This window comes from Bombina bombina, chromosome 3 (assembly GCF_027579735.1).
Source record: "Bombina bombina isolate aBomBom1 chromosome 3, aBomBom1.pri, whole genome shotgun sequence".
Taxonomy (NCBI): Eukaryota; Metazoa; Chordata; class Amphibia; order Anura; family Bombinatoridae; genus Bombina; species Bombina bombina.
The window spans coordinates 1,186,047,440-1,186,064,656 of NC_069501.1; the positions used below are offsets into that span (position 1 = coordinate 1,186,047,440).

Consider the following 17,217-nt stretch of genomic DNA (forward strand, 5'->3'; position numbering starts at 1 on the left):
AGACTTTTCAGCAGTCTTGCAATAAATTAACATACCAGTTGACTGAAAACTTTCTGTATACATTAACACCTTGTTTTCAGACTGCAGCAATATTTTTTCAATTGCTGATCTTCCCACACTACTTGTTACTGGAACAGATGTGAGTTGCCACCATAAGCTAAATTTGTTTAGCACTTCCTTATCTTATCACCACTGCTGAGGCCAAATAGTGTGCCCTTCCAATTCTCATAAAAATAAAACCCATCCTTTTCACAGTTAAATTAAAGGATTTAATGTGAAAGAATACACTAAGGAGCGTGAGTTTCCGGGAAGATACCAGTTCTTGGATTTAGGAGAACGATCGAGCTATACAGGTCTAAACACTAGCTAAATCTTTATACTGTAGTGCTCAGAGGTGCATTGTCTACTAAAATAATACTGTAAGATTCAAGTACATACCAACTGTATCTGGCTGCATGTATGCAGTTATTGTCGTATGAGGAAAGAGGCTAATGGTGTCCCTTGTCAGTCCTCCTAAATGAAGTGTATTTCCTTCAAAATAAACTCCATGTATATCTATCTCTGTGCCAAGTCCAAGTAGATGCCAAGATACGTTGTCCAATCTGCACAAATCCAAGCCTGGCAAATTACCGTACATGAAGCCGTTTACAGCTAAAAGAAAAATATGGTAAACAATATGCAAGTAAAACATCAATCCATTTAAATGATAAGAAGGTAAGTTAAAGGGACATTATACAAATAGATTGCATGCATCTCCCGCTAATTATTAGTGCTGCCATTTTGGAATCTAAGTTACACTGCAGCTATCTGAAGAAGAGTCAGCATTTAAATGCAATGAAAGCTAGATACTAACATGGCAGCCCATTTCGACTAGAAAGAGGTGGGAAATAACTTCAATACTATGCTTATAAAATGTGTTTAATGTTTTATGCCCCTTTAATACTAGTGTTCTGGCAATGAAGTAGCATTTTTTAATTTAAATAAAAATACTCATGTTATTTATAGATAGTGCTATTTTCTCCAACTTTGCTTAACATACCTCAGACTTAAAGAGACATAAAACAAAATGTATGCTTACCTGATACATTTCTTTCTTTCCGGACACAACACCATTCCAATTACTAGTGGGCTAATAAACTCCTGGCCAGCAGGAGGAGGCAAAGAGCACCCCAGCAAAGCTGTTAAGTGTGACTGCTTTACCCATAACCCCCAGTCATTCAGCTAAAGGAGATGGAAAGGAAGAAAAACACAAGGGTGAAAAGGTGCCTGAGGTTAACTCAAAAAAAATTCCCAAATTAGAATTAAAAAAAAAAAAGAGGGTGGGGTTGTGAACTCTCCATGTCCGTAAAGAAAGAAATTTATCAAGTAAGCATAAATTTAGTTTTCTTTCCTATGACATGGAGAGTCCACGACATCATTCCAATTACTAGTGGGAACCAATACCCAAACTAGGGGACACGGAATGAACAAGGAGGGAGAAAAAAACGGCAGGAGGACCTAAACAGAAGGTACCACCGCTTTTCTCCCAAAAAAAGCATTGGCCGAGGCAAAAGTATCACATTTGTTGAATTTGGAAAAAGTATGTAGAGAGGACCATGTTGCCGCCTTGCAAATCTGTTCCACAGAAGCTTTATTTTTGAAAGCCCAAGAAGAGGAGACAGCCCTAGTAGAATGAGCCGTAATTCTCTCAGGAGGCTGCTGTCCAGCAGTCTCATAAGCAAAACGAATCATGCTTCTTAACCAGAGGGAAAGAGTAGTAGAAGTGGCCTTCTCACCCTTACGTTTTCCAGAGAAAACAACAAACAGGGCAAAAGATTGCCAAAAATCTTTAGTAGCTTGCAAGTAGAATTTTAGAGCCCGCACAACATCTAAGTTATGCAAGAGACGTTCTTTCTGAGAAGAAGGATTAGGACAAAAAGAAGGAACAACAATTTCCTGAATAATGTTTCGATCCGATACCACCTTAGGGAGAAACCCCAATTTAGTACAAACAAACACATTATCAGTATGAAAAATAAGCTACGGGAAATCACACTGCAGATCTGAAAGTTCAGTCACTCTGCGGCGGAAGAAATGGCAAGAAGAAGCAAAACTTTCCAGGATAACAGTTTTATATCAACAACATGCATTGGCTCAAACGGAGCCTGCTGCAAAGCTTTAAGAACTAAATTAAGGCTCCACGGGGGAGCAACAGGCTTAAACACAGGCCTGATTCTAACTTGGGCCTGTACAAAGGCTTGAACATCTGGTAGGTCTGCCAGACGTTTGTGCAAAAGGATAGATAACGCAGAAATCTGACCCTTTAGGGTACTGACTGATATACCCTTATCCAGGCCATCCTGAAGAAAAGACAAAATCCGGGGAATCCTCACCCAGCTCCAGGAGAACCCCTTAGATTCACACCAATAAAGATAATTACGCAATATCTTATGGTAAATATTGCAAGTAACCGGTTTTCGAGCCTGAATCATAGTTTCAATGGCCACTTCAGAAAAAACAAGTTTAGACAGAACTAGGCGTTCAATCTCCAAGCAGTTAGCTTCAGAGAATCTAGGTTTGGATGGAGGAAAGGACCTTGAATTAGAAGGTCTATCCTCTGAGGTAACCTCCAAGGATGTAGAGAGGACATCCTTACTAGATCCGCAAACCAGATCCTGCAAGGCCATCCAGGAGCTATTAGTATCACTGATGCTCTCTCCTGTTTGATACGAGCAATGACTCGTGGAAGGAGAGCAAATGGAGGAAACAGATAAGCCAGAGAAAACCTCCAAGGAACCGCTAGAGCATCAGAACGGCCTGAGGATCTCTTGACCTTGAACCGTACCTTGGAAGCTTGGCGTTTTGGTGTGACGCCATCAGATCCGACCCTGAAACCCCCCCACTTGAGGGATATCTGAGAGAACACTTCCGGATGGAGAGCCCACTCCCCGGGATGAAAGGTCTGTCTGCTTAGAAAATATGCCTCCCAGTTGTCCACTCCTAGAATGTGGATGGCAGATAGAAGACAATTGTGGGATTCCGCCCACTGCAGAATGCGAGTCACCACCTTCATGGCTAAGGAACTCCAAGTCCCTCCCTGGGGGGTGATTTTTTCCGATTGGAATCTTATACACCGGACCAATGACACATTAATAGGGCATTCTCAACTCCAAGATGTTTATGGGAAGAGAGGACTCTACTCCAAGATGTTTATGGGAAGAGAGGACTCTTCCCGAGACCACAGGCCCTGAGCCTTTTGAGGACCCCAAACAACTCCCCAGCCCGACAGGCTGGCGTCCGTAGTCACAATTTCCCAGGAAGGTCTCAGAAAGCAAGTGCCCCGAGACAGATGCTCTTGTGACACTAATCACGAGATAGAGGCTTCTACTTATCAAGCAGTCAACCGCAAATATGCTGGAATTCTGCAGCGTATTTGTGGCGAGCCTGATTCCCCTTAGTTATCAAACCCTACAGACCGGAAAAAGTAGAATTTTGTGACGTAACATACGATCCGCCGGACTCAGTCCGACACAGATCGATGCTTACGTCATTACAGATGTTCCGAATGCAAATTCTGCACAATCTACTTTTGCTAGTTATCAAATTTCTACCAGGTACGCTCGCCACTATTCTGGCCCATCGTACCGGGTTTTCAATCCGCTGCCCTGGAGGCGGCGGATGCCATAGGAATCAATGGGAGTCTGAAAGCAGCGAAAGCTCATGTTCGCTGCTGCCCGATATCCCATTGATTCCTATGGTAACGTTTACACCTAACACCCTAACATGTACCACGAGTCGAAACACCCCTAATCTGCCCCCCCACACCGCTGCCACCTACATTATACTTATTAACCCCTAATCTGCCTCCCCTACACCGCCGCCACCTACATTATACTTATTAACCCCTAATCTGCCGCCCCGACACCGCTGACAACTACATTATACTTATTAACCCCTAATCTGCCGCCCCTGACAACGCTGCCACCTACATTATACTTATTAACCCCTAATCTTCTGCCCCTGGCACCGCCGCCACCTACATTATACTTATTAACCCCTAATCTGTCCCCCCCCCCCACATCGCCGCCACATACCTACATTTATTAACCCCTAATCTGCTGCCCCCAACGTCGCTGCCACTATATTAAATTTATTAACCCCTAAACCTAACCTTAACACTCCCTAACTTAAATATAATTTAAATAAATCTAAATAAATATTCCTATCATTAACTAAATTATTCCTATTTGAAACAAAATACTTACCTATAAAATAAACCCTAAGATAGCTACAATATAACTAATAGTTACATTGTATGTAGCTTAGGGTTTATTTTTATTTTACATGCAAGTTTGTATTTATTTTAACTAGGTAGAATAGTTATTAAATAGTTATTAACTATTTAATAACTACCTAGTTAAAATAAATACAAATTGACCTGTAAAATAAAACCTAAGTTACAATTACACCTAACACTACACTATAATTAAATTAATTCCCTAAACTAAATACAATTAAATAACCCCTTCAAGATCACCTTACCGTGAGAAGTCTTCACCCAACCGGGCCGAAGTCCTTAACGAATCCGGCAGAAGTAGTCCTCCAGACGGGCAGAAGTCTTCATCCAGACGGCATCTTCTATCTTCATCCATCCGGCGCGGAGCGGCTCAATCTTCTAGACATCCGACGTGGAGCATCCTCTTCATCCGACGTCTTCTTGAACAATGACGGTTCCTTTAAGTGACGTCATCCAAGATGGCGTCCCTTCAATTCCAATTGGCTGATAGAATTCTATCAGCCAATCGGAATTAAGGTAGGAAAAATCCTATTGGCTGATGCAATCAGCCAATAGGATTGAAGTTCAATCCTATTGGCTGATCCAATCAACCAATAGGATTGAGCTCGTATTCTATTGGCTGTTCCAATCCTATTGGATGATTGCATCAGCCAATAGGATTTTTCCTACCTTAATTCCGATTGGCTGATAGAATTCTATCAGCCAATCAGAATTGAAGGGACGCCATCTTGGATGACGTCACTTAAAGAAACCGTCATTGTTCAAGAAGACGTCGGATGAAGAGGATGCTCCACGTTGGATGTCTAGAAGATGGAGCCGCTCCGCGCCGGATGGATGAAGATAGAAGATGCTGTCTGGATGAAGACTTCTGCCTGTCTGGAGGACCACTTCTACCCGTCTGGAGGACCACTTCTGCCGGATTCGTTGAGGACTTCGGCCCGGTTGGGTGAAGACTTCTCTCGGTATGGTGATTTTCAAGGGGTTAGTGTTAGGTTATTTTTAGGGGGTATTGGGTGGGTTTTAGAGTAGGGTTGGTTGTGTGGGTGGTGGGTTTTAATGTTGGGGGGGCATTTGTACTTTTTTTACAGGTAAAAGAGCTGATTACTTTGGGGCAATGCCACGCAAAAGGCCCTTTTAAGGGCTATTTGCAATTTAGTGTAGGGTAGGGCTTTTTTTATTTTGGGGGGGCTTTTTTATTTTGTTAGGGGGATTATATTAGGTTAATTAGTTTAAAAATCTTGTAATTTGTTTATTATTTTCTGTAATTTAGTTTTTGTTTTTTTGGTACTAGATAATTTTATTTAATTGTATTTAGTTTAGGGAATGTATTTAATTATAGTGTAGTGTTAGGTGTAATTGTAACATAGGTTTTATTTTACAGGTAACTGTGTTTATTTTAGCTAGGTAGTTAGTAAATAGTTAATTACTATTTAGTAACTATTCTACCTAGTTAAAATAAATACAAACTTGCCTGTAAAATAAAAATAAAACCTAAGCTAGCTACAATGTAACTATTAGTTATATTGTAGCTATTTTAGGGTTTATTTTATAGGTAAGTATTTAGTTTTAAATAGGAATAATTTATTTAATTGTAGTAAATTTATTTAGATGTATTTAAATTATATTTAAGTTAGGGGGGTGTTAGGGTTAGACTTAGGTTTAGGGGTTATACATTTATTATAGTGGCGACGACGTTGGCGGCGGCAGATTAGGGGTTAATAAATTTAATATAGTTGGGGGGCAGATTAGGGGTTAATAACTATAATGTAGGTGTCGGCGATGTTGGGGGCAGTAGATTAGGGGTTCATAAGTATAATGTAGGTGGCGGCGGTGTCCGGAGCGGCAGATTAGGGGTTAATAATTATAATGTAGGTGTTAGCGAAAGCGGGGCGGCAGATTAGGGGTTAATAAGTGTAAGATTAGGGGTATTTAGACTCGGGGTTCATGTTAGGCTGTTAGGTGCAGACATAAATTTCATTTTCCCATAGGAAACAATGGGGCTGCGTTAAGAGCTGAACGCTGCTTTTTTGCAGGTGTTAGGTTTTTTTTCAGCCAGCTCAGCCCCATTGTTTCCTATAGGGAAATCGTGCACAAGCATGTTTTGCCAGCTTACCGCTACCGTAAGCAACCTGGTATTACAGTTAGATGTGAAGCTAAATTTTGCTCAACGCTCACTATTCTGAGGCTAATGCTGGCTTGAAGAAAACCTGTAATAGCAGCGTTGGTAAATAGGAATAATTTATTAATGATAGGAATATTTATTTAGATTTATTTAAATTATATTTAAGTTAGTGGTTGTTAGGGTTAGACTTAGGTTTAGGGGTTAATAAATTTAATATAGTGGCGGCGGTGTAGGGGGGGTAGATTAGGGGTTAATAAATATAATGTAGGTGGCGGCGGTGTAGGGGGCGGCAGATTAGGGGTTAATAAGTATAATGTAGGTGGCGGCGGTGTAGGGGGCGGCAGATTAGAGGTTAATAAGTATTGTAGGTGGCGGCAGTGTGGGGGGGGGGCAGATTAGGAGTTAATAGGTATAATGTAGGTTGCGGCGGTGTTGGGGCGGCAGAATAGGGGTTAATAAGTATAATGTAGGTGGAGGCGGTGTAGGGAGCGGAAGATTAGGGGTTAATAAGTATAATGTAGGTGGCGGTGGTGTAGGGGGCGGAAGATTAGGGGTTAATAAGTATAATGTATGTGGCGGCGGTGTAGGGGGCGGAAGATTAGGGGCTAATAAATATAATGTAGGTGGCGTGGGCTCCGGGAGCGGCGGTTTAGGGGTTAAACACTTTATTTAGTTGCGGCGGGGTCCGTGAGCAGCGGTTTAGGGGTTAATACATTTATTAGAGTTGCGGTGGGCTCCGGGAGCGGCGGTATAGGGGGTAAAACAGTATAGTATAGTGTGGGTGTTAAGTGACAGGGTACCAATCAAGCTGGGAAAAAGCCGAATAGCAGCGAGATCGATGACTGTTAGTTAACAACAGTCCGCTGCTCATCGCCCCGTACTTGGTGCACGGCTTTTTGACAGCTTTTTTGATAATTTTGGAGAACGTATTCAGGTCCGTGGCAGCGATGTTAGGCGATCTTAGGCGAGCGTATTGGTGCCGTCGAATGCAAGTAAGTTGACGGCTTGATAAGTAGATGCCAGAGTCTCTTGTTAGAGGGTCCAGATTCATCCTCTGTGATAAATCTGAGTGATCTCCGTTCCATTGACGGAGCATACAAAGATGCAGCGGTCGTAGATGGAACCGAGCAAAAGTAATGATGTCCATAGATGCCCCCATCAGACCAATCACCTCCATGCATTAAGCCACAGATGGACGAAAGGCAGACTGGAGAGAAAGGCAGGAAGTAAGAACTTTGGTGTTTCTGGCCTCCGTCTGGAAAATCTTAATGGACAGGGAATCTATTATAGTCCTTAGGAAACACACTTTGGTAGATGGAACAAGTGAACTTTTTTCCAAATTCACCTTCAACCCATGGGAACGAAGAAAAGACGATAGCATCTTTGTATGAGATTGGGCTAGTTGAAAAGATGATGCCTAAACCAAGATGTCATCTAGATAAGGCGCCACAGCAATTCCCTGGGATTTGATCACAGCCAATAGCGCCCCCAGAACCTTTGTGAATATTCCGGGAGCCGTGGCTAGACCAAATGGAAGTCCAACAAATTGGAAGTGCCTGTCCTGAAAGGCAAACCTCAGATACTGATGGTGTTCCCTGTGAATGGGAATATTAAGGTATACGTCCTTCAGGTCTATGGTTGTCATAAACTGACCTTCCTGTACTAAAGTAAGAATGGAATGAATAGTTTCCATTTTGAAGGACGGAGCCCTGAGGAATTTGTTGAGACACTTGAGGTCTAGAATAGGCCAAAAAGTTCCCTCCTTTTTGGGAACCACAAATAGATTTTAATAGAATCCCAGAGAGTATAGCTATTTTACACAATTTAAGAAGGTCTCCTTACTTTGGTTTGAGGATAATCTTGACAGGAAAAATCTGCCCCTTGGAGGGCAAGACTTGAATCCCATTCTGTAACCCTGGAATACTATGTCCACCGCCCAAGGGTCTGGGACATCGCGTATTCAGGCTTGACGAAAAAGAGAAAGCCTGCCCCCCCATCTGATCCACACTGAAATCAGGGGCGGAACCTTCATGCTGATTTAGAGTCAGCAGAAGGTTTCTTGTTTTGTTTTCCCCTGTTCAAGGGCTGGTTGGATTTCCAAGAGGATCTGGGTTGATCTGGTTTTGAACAAGAAGAGGAGGACGTTTGTCCCTTAAAGTTAGGAAAGGAACGAAAATTAGAAGTCTGACGACCTCTAGGTCTATTCTTCTTGTCCTGAGGTAGGAAAGATCCCTTTCCACCTGTAATTTCTGAAATGATCTCCACCAGACCACGTCCAAACAGAGTCAGAGTGCTGCTAGCAATCACAGAGGGTAAGCGCGGTGTAGCTGCGTCCGGAACCGGAACCGGCAAGTGAGAGAGAAATCCTCCAATGAGAGTTGCTGTCAGAGTGTCGTACCCTGCGATTGACTCAAAATCGCTAGTAGTAACATGAACAGGAGGGCAAATGGCAGGCACTGCAATAACCAAACGAGCGCAAAAAAATATTATAAAATTAAAAAACTTTAATAGAAAAAATGTATAAAATACATATAAGGCTGAACACAGAGACAGGGGGGGACAAGACAAGCATAGCCTGACGCATTTCGCACCCTCTAGTGGCGCTTATTCATAGGCTAAAGCACCAGGTGAGTGATACCTATTTAAAGGGAAAAGACATTAACCCTTTATGTGCAAGAAAGTATTAAAAACAAATAAATGTTAAAAACATGCACAATTTTACATTGAGATCACTGTACAAAAAGTATATACAAGTTCTGACAAACCAACACCAAAAAAGTAGAGTTCTAAGACTGAGAATCATAGTAAATTTATAAAATACTATATGTTAAATTAGAATGTATATGAATAGGATCCATGTCTGCAAAAATATGCATAACCCTATGTATGTACTATAGGGATTCTAAATAGAATATTATATTAAGCAGGGACATAAACATGTCTTAAGTGAAATTTAAGTAAGGATATTAGGTTATGGCTACAATATCCTATTCTCTATAAGGAGATAGAAAAATAATAAAGTGTGTATGTATTACTAACACCAAGTCAGTTATCTATGAGGTAATTTATATCACATGCTTTGTTCATTCCAAGGGGATGGCATGTATTTAATTTAATTATCCAAAATATTTCTTTTTTATCTAATATCCGTCGCCTGTTACCCCCTCTAGTTGGAATTCTGGCAATGTCAATAATCTGAACAGACATGTCTGCCAAATGAGTGAAGTGCAAACCATTAAAATGACTAGCTACTGCTGAGTCCTTAGAGTAATTTTTGACGTCTCTCATATGCTCTCCAAACCTGGTTCTGACTTCACGTGAGGTTTTACCCACGTATTGACATTTGCAAATATTGCAAGTCAGAAGATAGATAGCAAATTTGGTTTTACAATTAGCATAAAAATCTATGGCATATTGTTTGCTGTCTACACTTGAGGAAAATTGTTTACCTCTGATAAGATTAGGGCAAGTAATACAATCTCTGCTCCCACATTTAAAAAGGCCCTTTTTTGATAACCAGTCCCCTAAAGGAACACTCTTAATGTCAGAGACCAAACTGGGAGCAAGTACCTTCCCTAGTGTCCTTGGTTTTTTAGGGACATACCTAAAGTTTTTTACAAGTGGTTTGAGAATGTCATCTCCCAATAATAAATGGGAGTGTTTTTTTAAAATTTTCACCACCGCATCGTAATGCATGGAATACTCAGTAGTAAAAACTATAGCATCATTGGTACCTTGTTTAGGCTTGTTCTCAGTATTATTTCACTTAAGGCATGTTTATGTCCCTGCTTAATAGGGATGCACCGAAATGAAAATTCTGGACCGAAACCGAAACCGAAAATTCAGGATGCCCTTGGCCGAAAACCGAAACCGAAACCGAAACTGACTTTTTTTTTCAAAAATGATTTTAAAATAGTTTTTTTTCTATAATTTTATATTACAGTTTTTAATGAATTTAATGGATCTGAAATAAAAAAAAATACAAGCCAATAAATAAATAACCATTAACCACACTGAAATTGGACAAAAAAATAACTTTAAAAAGCAATATAAATAAAAATCTGTTAAATCTGTTTCTGTTATATATGAATGAGTGAAGAATAATATATTGTTGATTATTTAATATCAATATACATTCTTCATTCAGTTCTATGTAACAGAATCAGATTTAAGAGATTTTCTTTTGGTTTACTAGTTATCCAAATTTAGTATAGTCCTAGAAAACCTTTCTATCTATGCAAAACAGTAAGGGCTAGACAATTAAAACTTGCAAGAAATGGTTTACACTGCAGTATTAATATTTATTGGCAGATCAGGAATACTGCATGTGTAATAGTTATGTTATACACAGCTCACACACACTAATTACAGACTAAATAACAGCACAGAGCTACAGCTTGGTATTTGTTAGGTTTAATAAAGAGCAGATACACTTTGTATTAGATATTTAGCTTATAACTAGATATACTGTATATGGGTTATACACAGTAAATAGTTGTTATGCACAGCTCACACACTAATTACAGACTATATAACAGCACAGAGCTGCAGTTTGGTATTTGTCATGTTTAATAAAGAGCAGATAAGCTGTGTATTCGATATTTATGGGTTATACACAGCTCACACACACTATGTACAGGCTATATAACAGCACAAAACTGTAGTGTGGTATTTGTTGGGTTTAATAAAGAGCAGATAAGCTTTGTATATTTAGGTTATGAGTAGATATATATATATATATATATATATATATATATATATATATATATATATATATATATATATATATATATATATATAGGTTATACAGTAAATATGTTATACACAGCTCACACACACACTATTTACAGACTAAATAACAGCACAAAAAAGTCACACATGTGGTACACACACTAAGTAAAAGCCCTGCTTGTATAACTGTTTACTAGGGATTTAAAACGTAGAAGCTTTGTCTATTACTGCAATTATTCAGCATTTTGTGGAGGAAGAGTTGCTCCGGTTCAGCAGTTTAGCTCTGTTAGAGACAACGGAGGTTTGATTTACAACAGCATAACACAGAGCAACCCCCCTCTACCTCCTCACACTACACAACTGTAAATCAAACCTCCGTTGTCTCTCACAGAGGTGAACTGCTGAACCACTGAACCGGAGCAACTCTTCTTCTACAGCACTAAGCAAACAGTACACCGGAGCCTTTCAGAACAGGAAGTGCAGATTTTGCAAAAAGAGGAAGGAACCGCTCTAGGTAGGAAAGGAGGGAGGAGGCTGTGCTGCAGTGAGTGGTGTTGTGGGAAATGTAGTTGCTAATTAAACGGCCGAGAAGGCCTCTAGCTACACCATCCTTAATTTTAGGTGCAAGTAGATGCAGTAAGCGGCGGCCAGTAAGTGTAGGTGTGGGGCAGATAGAGCACGCAATTTTCGGCCGGTTTGCCCCTCTTTCGGCCCGAATGGGATAGGCTCATTTTCGGCCGAAAATTTCGGCTGCCGAAATTTCGGTGCATCCCTACTGCTTAATATAATAATTCTATATTCTATTTAGAATCCCTATAGTACATACATAGGGTTATGCATATTTTTGCCGACATGGATCCTATTCATATACATTCTAATTTAACATATAGTATTTTATACATTTACTATGATTCTCAGGCAGTCTTAGAACTCTACTTTTTTGGTGTTGGTTTGTCAGAACTTGTATATACTTTTTGTACAGTGATCTCAATGTAAAATTGTGAATGTTTTTAACATTTATTTGTTTTTAATACTTTCTTGCACATAAAGGGTTAATGTCTTTTCCCTTTAAATAGGTATCACTCACCTGGTGCTTTAGCCAATGAATAAGCGCCACTAGAGGGCACGAAACGCGTCAGGCTATGCTTGTCTTGTCCCCCCTGTCTCTGTGTTCAGCCTTATATGTATTTTATACATTTTTTCTATTAACGTTTTTTCATTTTATAATATTTTTTTGCACTCGTTTGGTTATTGAAGTGCCTGTCATTTGCCCTCCACGTCCAAACAGAGTCTTTGGTAAAGCCAAAAGCTTGGCCTTAGAAGAGACATCGGCCGAGCAAGATTTTAACCAAAGAGCCTTGCGGGCTAGTAACGTGAAGCTAGACATCTTAACTCCCAGACAAATTATCTGCATATTGGCATCACAGATAAAGGTAATAGCCAATTTGAGTGCTTTGATCTTATCTTGGATCTCCTCTACTGTAGTTTCCTCTGTACTAAGATCAGACAATCCATCACACCAATAAGATGCAGCTCCCGCAACCGTAGGAATACTCGCTGCCGGTTGCCACTGTAACCTTTGATGAATGTACATCTTTTTAAGGTAAGCCTCTACCTTCTTGTCCATTGTGTCCTTAAAATAGCAACTATCCTCTATAGGAATGGTAGTTCTATTAGCAAGAGTAGAAATAGCTCCTTCTACTTTAGGAACAGTGCGCCATGAGTCGCGAATTGTCAGGACTGAAGTGTCCCTAAGAATGAAAGAAGATTATTCCTTTAAACTCAGGACCTCAACTGCAGGATTATACCGATATAGTGTATGTGTTAGATGCTCACTCTTTAATTGATATATAAAAATAAAGGTTAAATATGAGCGCAGGGTGATTCACCAAACTCCTGAAAGACCTAAAGGTCCCTAATATAGGCCAGAAACTAGTAATATGAAATAACAGAGAACAGGAGCGCTAAAAAGCTGAAGGTGAAGTAACTCTAAACGTGAATATAAATACGATAAAACCAGGTATATCCTGCAAGTAAAAAAGTGCTATCAAAAACAAAATCTAAATTAATTCAAAGTGCCATTCACTAATGGTGTATATTTAGTAGAAAACTAAATACTTAATACTTCAAGTTACCAAGTGTATCCCTTTAAATAGTGCACTAGTGTTCTTAATATGTTTAAGGTACTATGATTGAAAAATGAGACCAAATCTTACATTTAAAAAAGGGGCTATGCCAATTTAATATACTTCATAAAACACAAAAGAATAGTATTAGACAATTCTATTAAAAATTGTATAAATGCATAAAACTAACGGACGTCTCCGTTAAAAATAAAAATAAAACTCAGGTTGCCACCACATAAAAAATATATATATATATATATGGGAAGATCCGTTAATGTGGACCAGTGGAACTAATATCAGTTCAAGTTGGAAAGTTAACAGGAGTGATTTCCAGAGTTAATACTATCAGCTAGCGATCAACCGCAGGCTTACCCCCACACTGTGTGTGCTCTGAAGTCTCTGTGATCAAAGTTACCGCTGTAGCGGGGTGACGTCACCTTTATGGGCGCTGTCCTGGATCGGCCTCCTGATTGGTCCTTTATCGGAGCGGCTTTAGAAGGTAACTGAATTTCCGCTACCAAAGTATCTGCTCTTAAGTGTATAACAACACGCAAGATACCTTTGAAGGAGTGATGTGTAGAAGAATTAGCTCGGTCCAATCCTCAAACGGAGGGGCTCTGGTTTCACTCTGCGGAAAAGTTCCGTGCAGTAGTGTCCTTGTCAGATTATGTCGACCTTGCTTGCCAATAATGTCAGTCTCTGCCGGTCCAGCTAACAATTGCTGATTCTTTATTGTACAAAGGGTAACGACTTCCAACAGCAATGCACACTCACAAGTGTAGCTCCAGCTTAGAATGTAGATAGAATAACTATAGTTGTGACTTCATCAACGCGTTTCTCCCTATACAGGGCTTTTTCAAGATGAGTTAGTCACAGCATATGCACCTTTTTAAAGGTATATCCCAAATCTCATTGGTCCAAAGTTCATTGGTAGTTACTAAAGGTGGAATTTATCTTGAATTGCAAAAAAAAAATATTTTTCAATATTTAAGGTGGTATTGGCAAACCTAAATAGTGAGGCAACCAATCCTATGCAGTATATTTCATAACAATAAATAGATAATTAAATATAAAAAAATATATAAATGAAAAATATAACAAATGAAATGAAATGAATGAATGAAATGAAAAATAAATAAATATACTAAATTAATACTGAATGAATGCATTAACATAGTTTACTAGCAGCATAACTATAATATGTCATGAATTGACACTAAGAAAATACAATATACATGTATGAAACAAAGATAAAACAAATAAATATAGGGGACTTAAAATTAGTAATATCTTAGTCTAACCGGTAACGACATTAGCTAGTCTAATAAAAAAGGGGAGATGTCCAACTCAGAGTTTAGACCCGCAGGATATAATGTGTCATACTTATATATAAATTCTATGTTTCCTCCTCTCCAATTCTGCTTACCATGCATTATCCCCCAATATTTTAAATATTTTGTGTTCCCATTATGTGTATGTTTAAAATGCTTGTGTTCCCATTATGTGTATGGTATTATGAGAAAGATTTTAAATAAACATTGGTCCATACTTAAAGCTGAACCCATATTGGGAAGTTCACTTCCAGATAAACCCAGAATGATTTTTAAAAAAACAAAAAAATTTAAATCCATTAAAAATTTAAATCCATTTTGGCACCTAGTGCTCGAAATGGAAATAAAAAACTATGCTTCACACAAAAGAATTTATATGGAGAAAAGATATCCGTTTTTTTTTCCCTGCTACTCCTGCAAGGCGTGCAAGCATAGTGATACCAATGAACTTTGGACCAATGAGATTTGGGATACACCTTTAAAAAGGTGCATTTGCTGTGACTAACTCATCTTGAAAAAGCCCTGTATAGGGAGAAACGCGTTGATGAAGTCACAACTATAGTTATTCTATCTACATTCTAAGCTGGAGCTACACTTGTGAGTGTGCATTGCTGTTGGAAGTCGTTACCCTTTGTACAATAAAGAATCTGCAATTGTTAGCTGGACCGGCAGAGACTGACATTATTGGCAAGCAAGGTCGACATAATCTGACAAGGACACTACTGCACGGAACTTTTCCGCAGAGTGAAACCAGAGCCCCTCCGTTTGAGGATTGGACAGAGCTAATTCTTCTACACATCACTCCTTCAAAGGTATCTTGCGTGTTGTTATACACTTAAGAGCAGATACTTTGGTAGTGGAAATTCAGTTACCTTCTAAAGCCGCTCCGATAAAGGACCAATCAGGAGGCCGATCCAGGACAGCGCCCATAAGGTGACGTCACCCCGCTACAGCGGTAACTTTGATCACAGAGACTTCAGAGCACACACAGTGTGGGGGTAAGCCTGCGGTTGATCGCTAGCTGATAGTATTAACTCTGGAAATCACTCCTGTTAACTTTCCAACTTGAACTGATATTAGTTCCACTGGTCCACATTAACGGATCTTCCCATATATATATATATTTTTTATGTGGTGGCAACCTGAGTTTTATTTTTATTTTTAACGGAGACGTCCGTTAGTTTTATGCATTTATACAATTTTTAATAGAATTGTCTAATACTATTCTTTTGTGTTTTATGAAGTATATTAAATTGGCATAGCCCCTTTTTTAAATGTAAGATTTGGTCTCATTTTTCAATCATAGTACCTTAAACATATTAAGAACACTAGTGCACTATTTAAAGGGATACACTTGGCAACTTGAAGTATTAAGTATTTTGTTTTCTACTAAATATACACCATTAGTGAATGGCACTTTGAATTAATTTAGATTTTGTTTTTGATAGCACTTTTTTACTTGCAGGATATACCTGGTTTTATCGTATTTATTTTCACGTTTATAGTTACTTCACCTTCAGCTTTTTAGCGCTCCTGTTCTCTGTTATTTCATATTAGATGCTCACTCTGTTATAATGTGATTAATGTGTGGTGATATGGTACTAGGATAATACAACACAGTATGGTCAGAGTGAACAACAAATGCTATAAGGTACTGAGGAGAGGAACTTCAGATATGATGACCTATACCTTTATAGGCCCTGGAGTTCTTCCAACCCTTACCTATCTCACATGTGAAGCAAGTAGGAAACAATATAGTGCAAGTTGCAGTAAGGGTACATTCAGTGTATGAAGGAAATAGGCCCAGAGACCAATTAACAGGTTAAGGAGGTAACAAGAGAACTTACTCTCTGAGCAGTTAACATTACATGAGAAACTGTTATGGAAAAGGTTTAGTATAATTAGTTGTTACATTGTATGCTGGTTGGTTCGCTTGAAGGAGGATAACTAACTGCTGGATGTCTACTTGTGGTGTAGTGACAGGGAGGCTGAAAAACAATTATATAATAACATGTTGTTCTTCCTGAAAACTTGATTGATCACTTGATAGGTACATTTATGCTCCGGTATGGAGTTGTAGCAACGTATAGTGTTATCCAATAAGCGATCAGGTGAAACTTCTGACTTACTTGGAGAGTCCGGGTGAAACCGGAGAGAATTACCCAGTAATGGGTACAAACAAGGTGGCTGCTTGTTACCAGCTGGTGCTCCAGTCGGGTGAGCGATGTCTGTTGGTCTGAGAGAGCTTGTCTGCAAATCTAGACGCGAATGAGCCGTGGGCGTGTGACGTCACCAGTGACGCTGGATTCCAGGAAGTTCAAGAACACAGTAAGGGGCGTTGCAAAGTAGCAGACAGAATCGGAGCTGTGTAATCCAATAAGGTTAGGGTAGAATTAACAAGCAACGTTGTTAGTGATTGCTGACTATTTAAGAGGTAAAAGGGGCGGAGCAGGTCATGAAGGTGAAAAGACATTGCAAGGAAAGGATTGAAAGAGAGTATGGCAATGGCGAAAACCTGACACAAATAGAGTCAGCAACAGGAAACATTTTCTTAAAAACAGGGAAAAGGGAAAAAGGAGCCCCTGGCTTATCCCATTCCTGAGCAATAATTTTAGACATCTTCCTTGGGAC

General features: G+C 39.4%; 1 protein-coding gene across 1 annotated transcript in view; it reads right to left on the reverse strand.

Moving 5' to 3' along the window:
- Window positions 1-17,217, reverse strand: part of HEPHL1 (hephaestin like 1) — a 387,436-nt gene that overhangs the window by 85,162 nt on the left and 285,057 nt on the right. Inside the window, exon 11 of the mRNA XM_053708616.1 lies at window positions 439-651. Within this exon, the coding sequence (XP_053564591.1) occupies window positions 439-651 (213 nt within the window). The remainder of the gene's footprint in view (window positions 1-438; window positions 652-17,217) is intronic.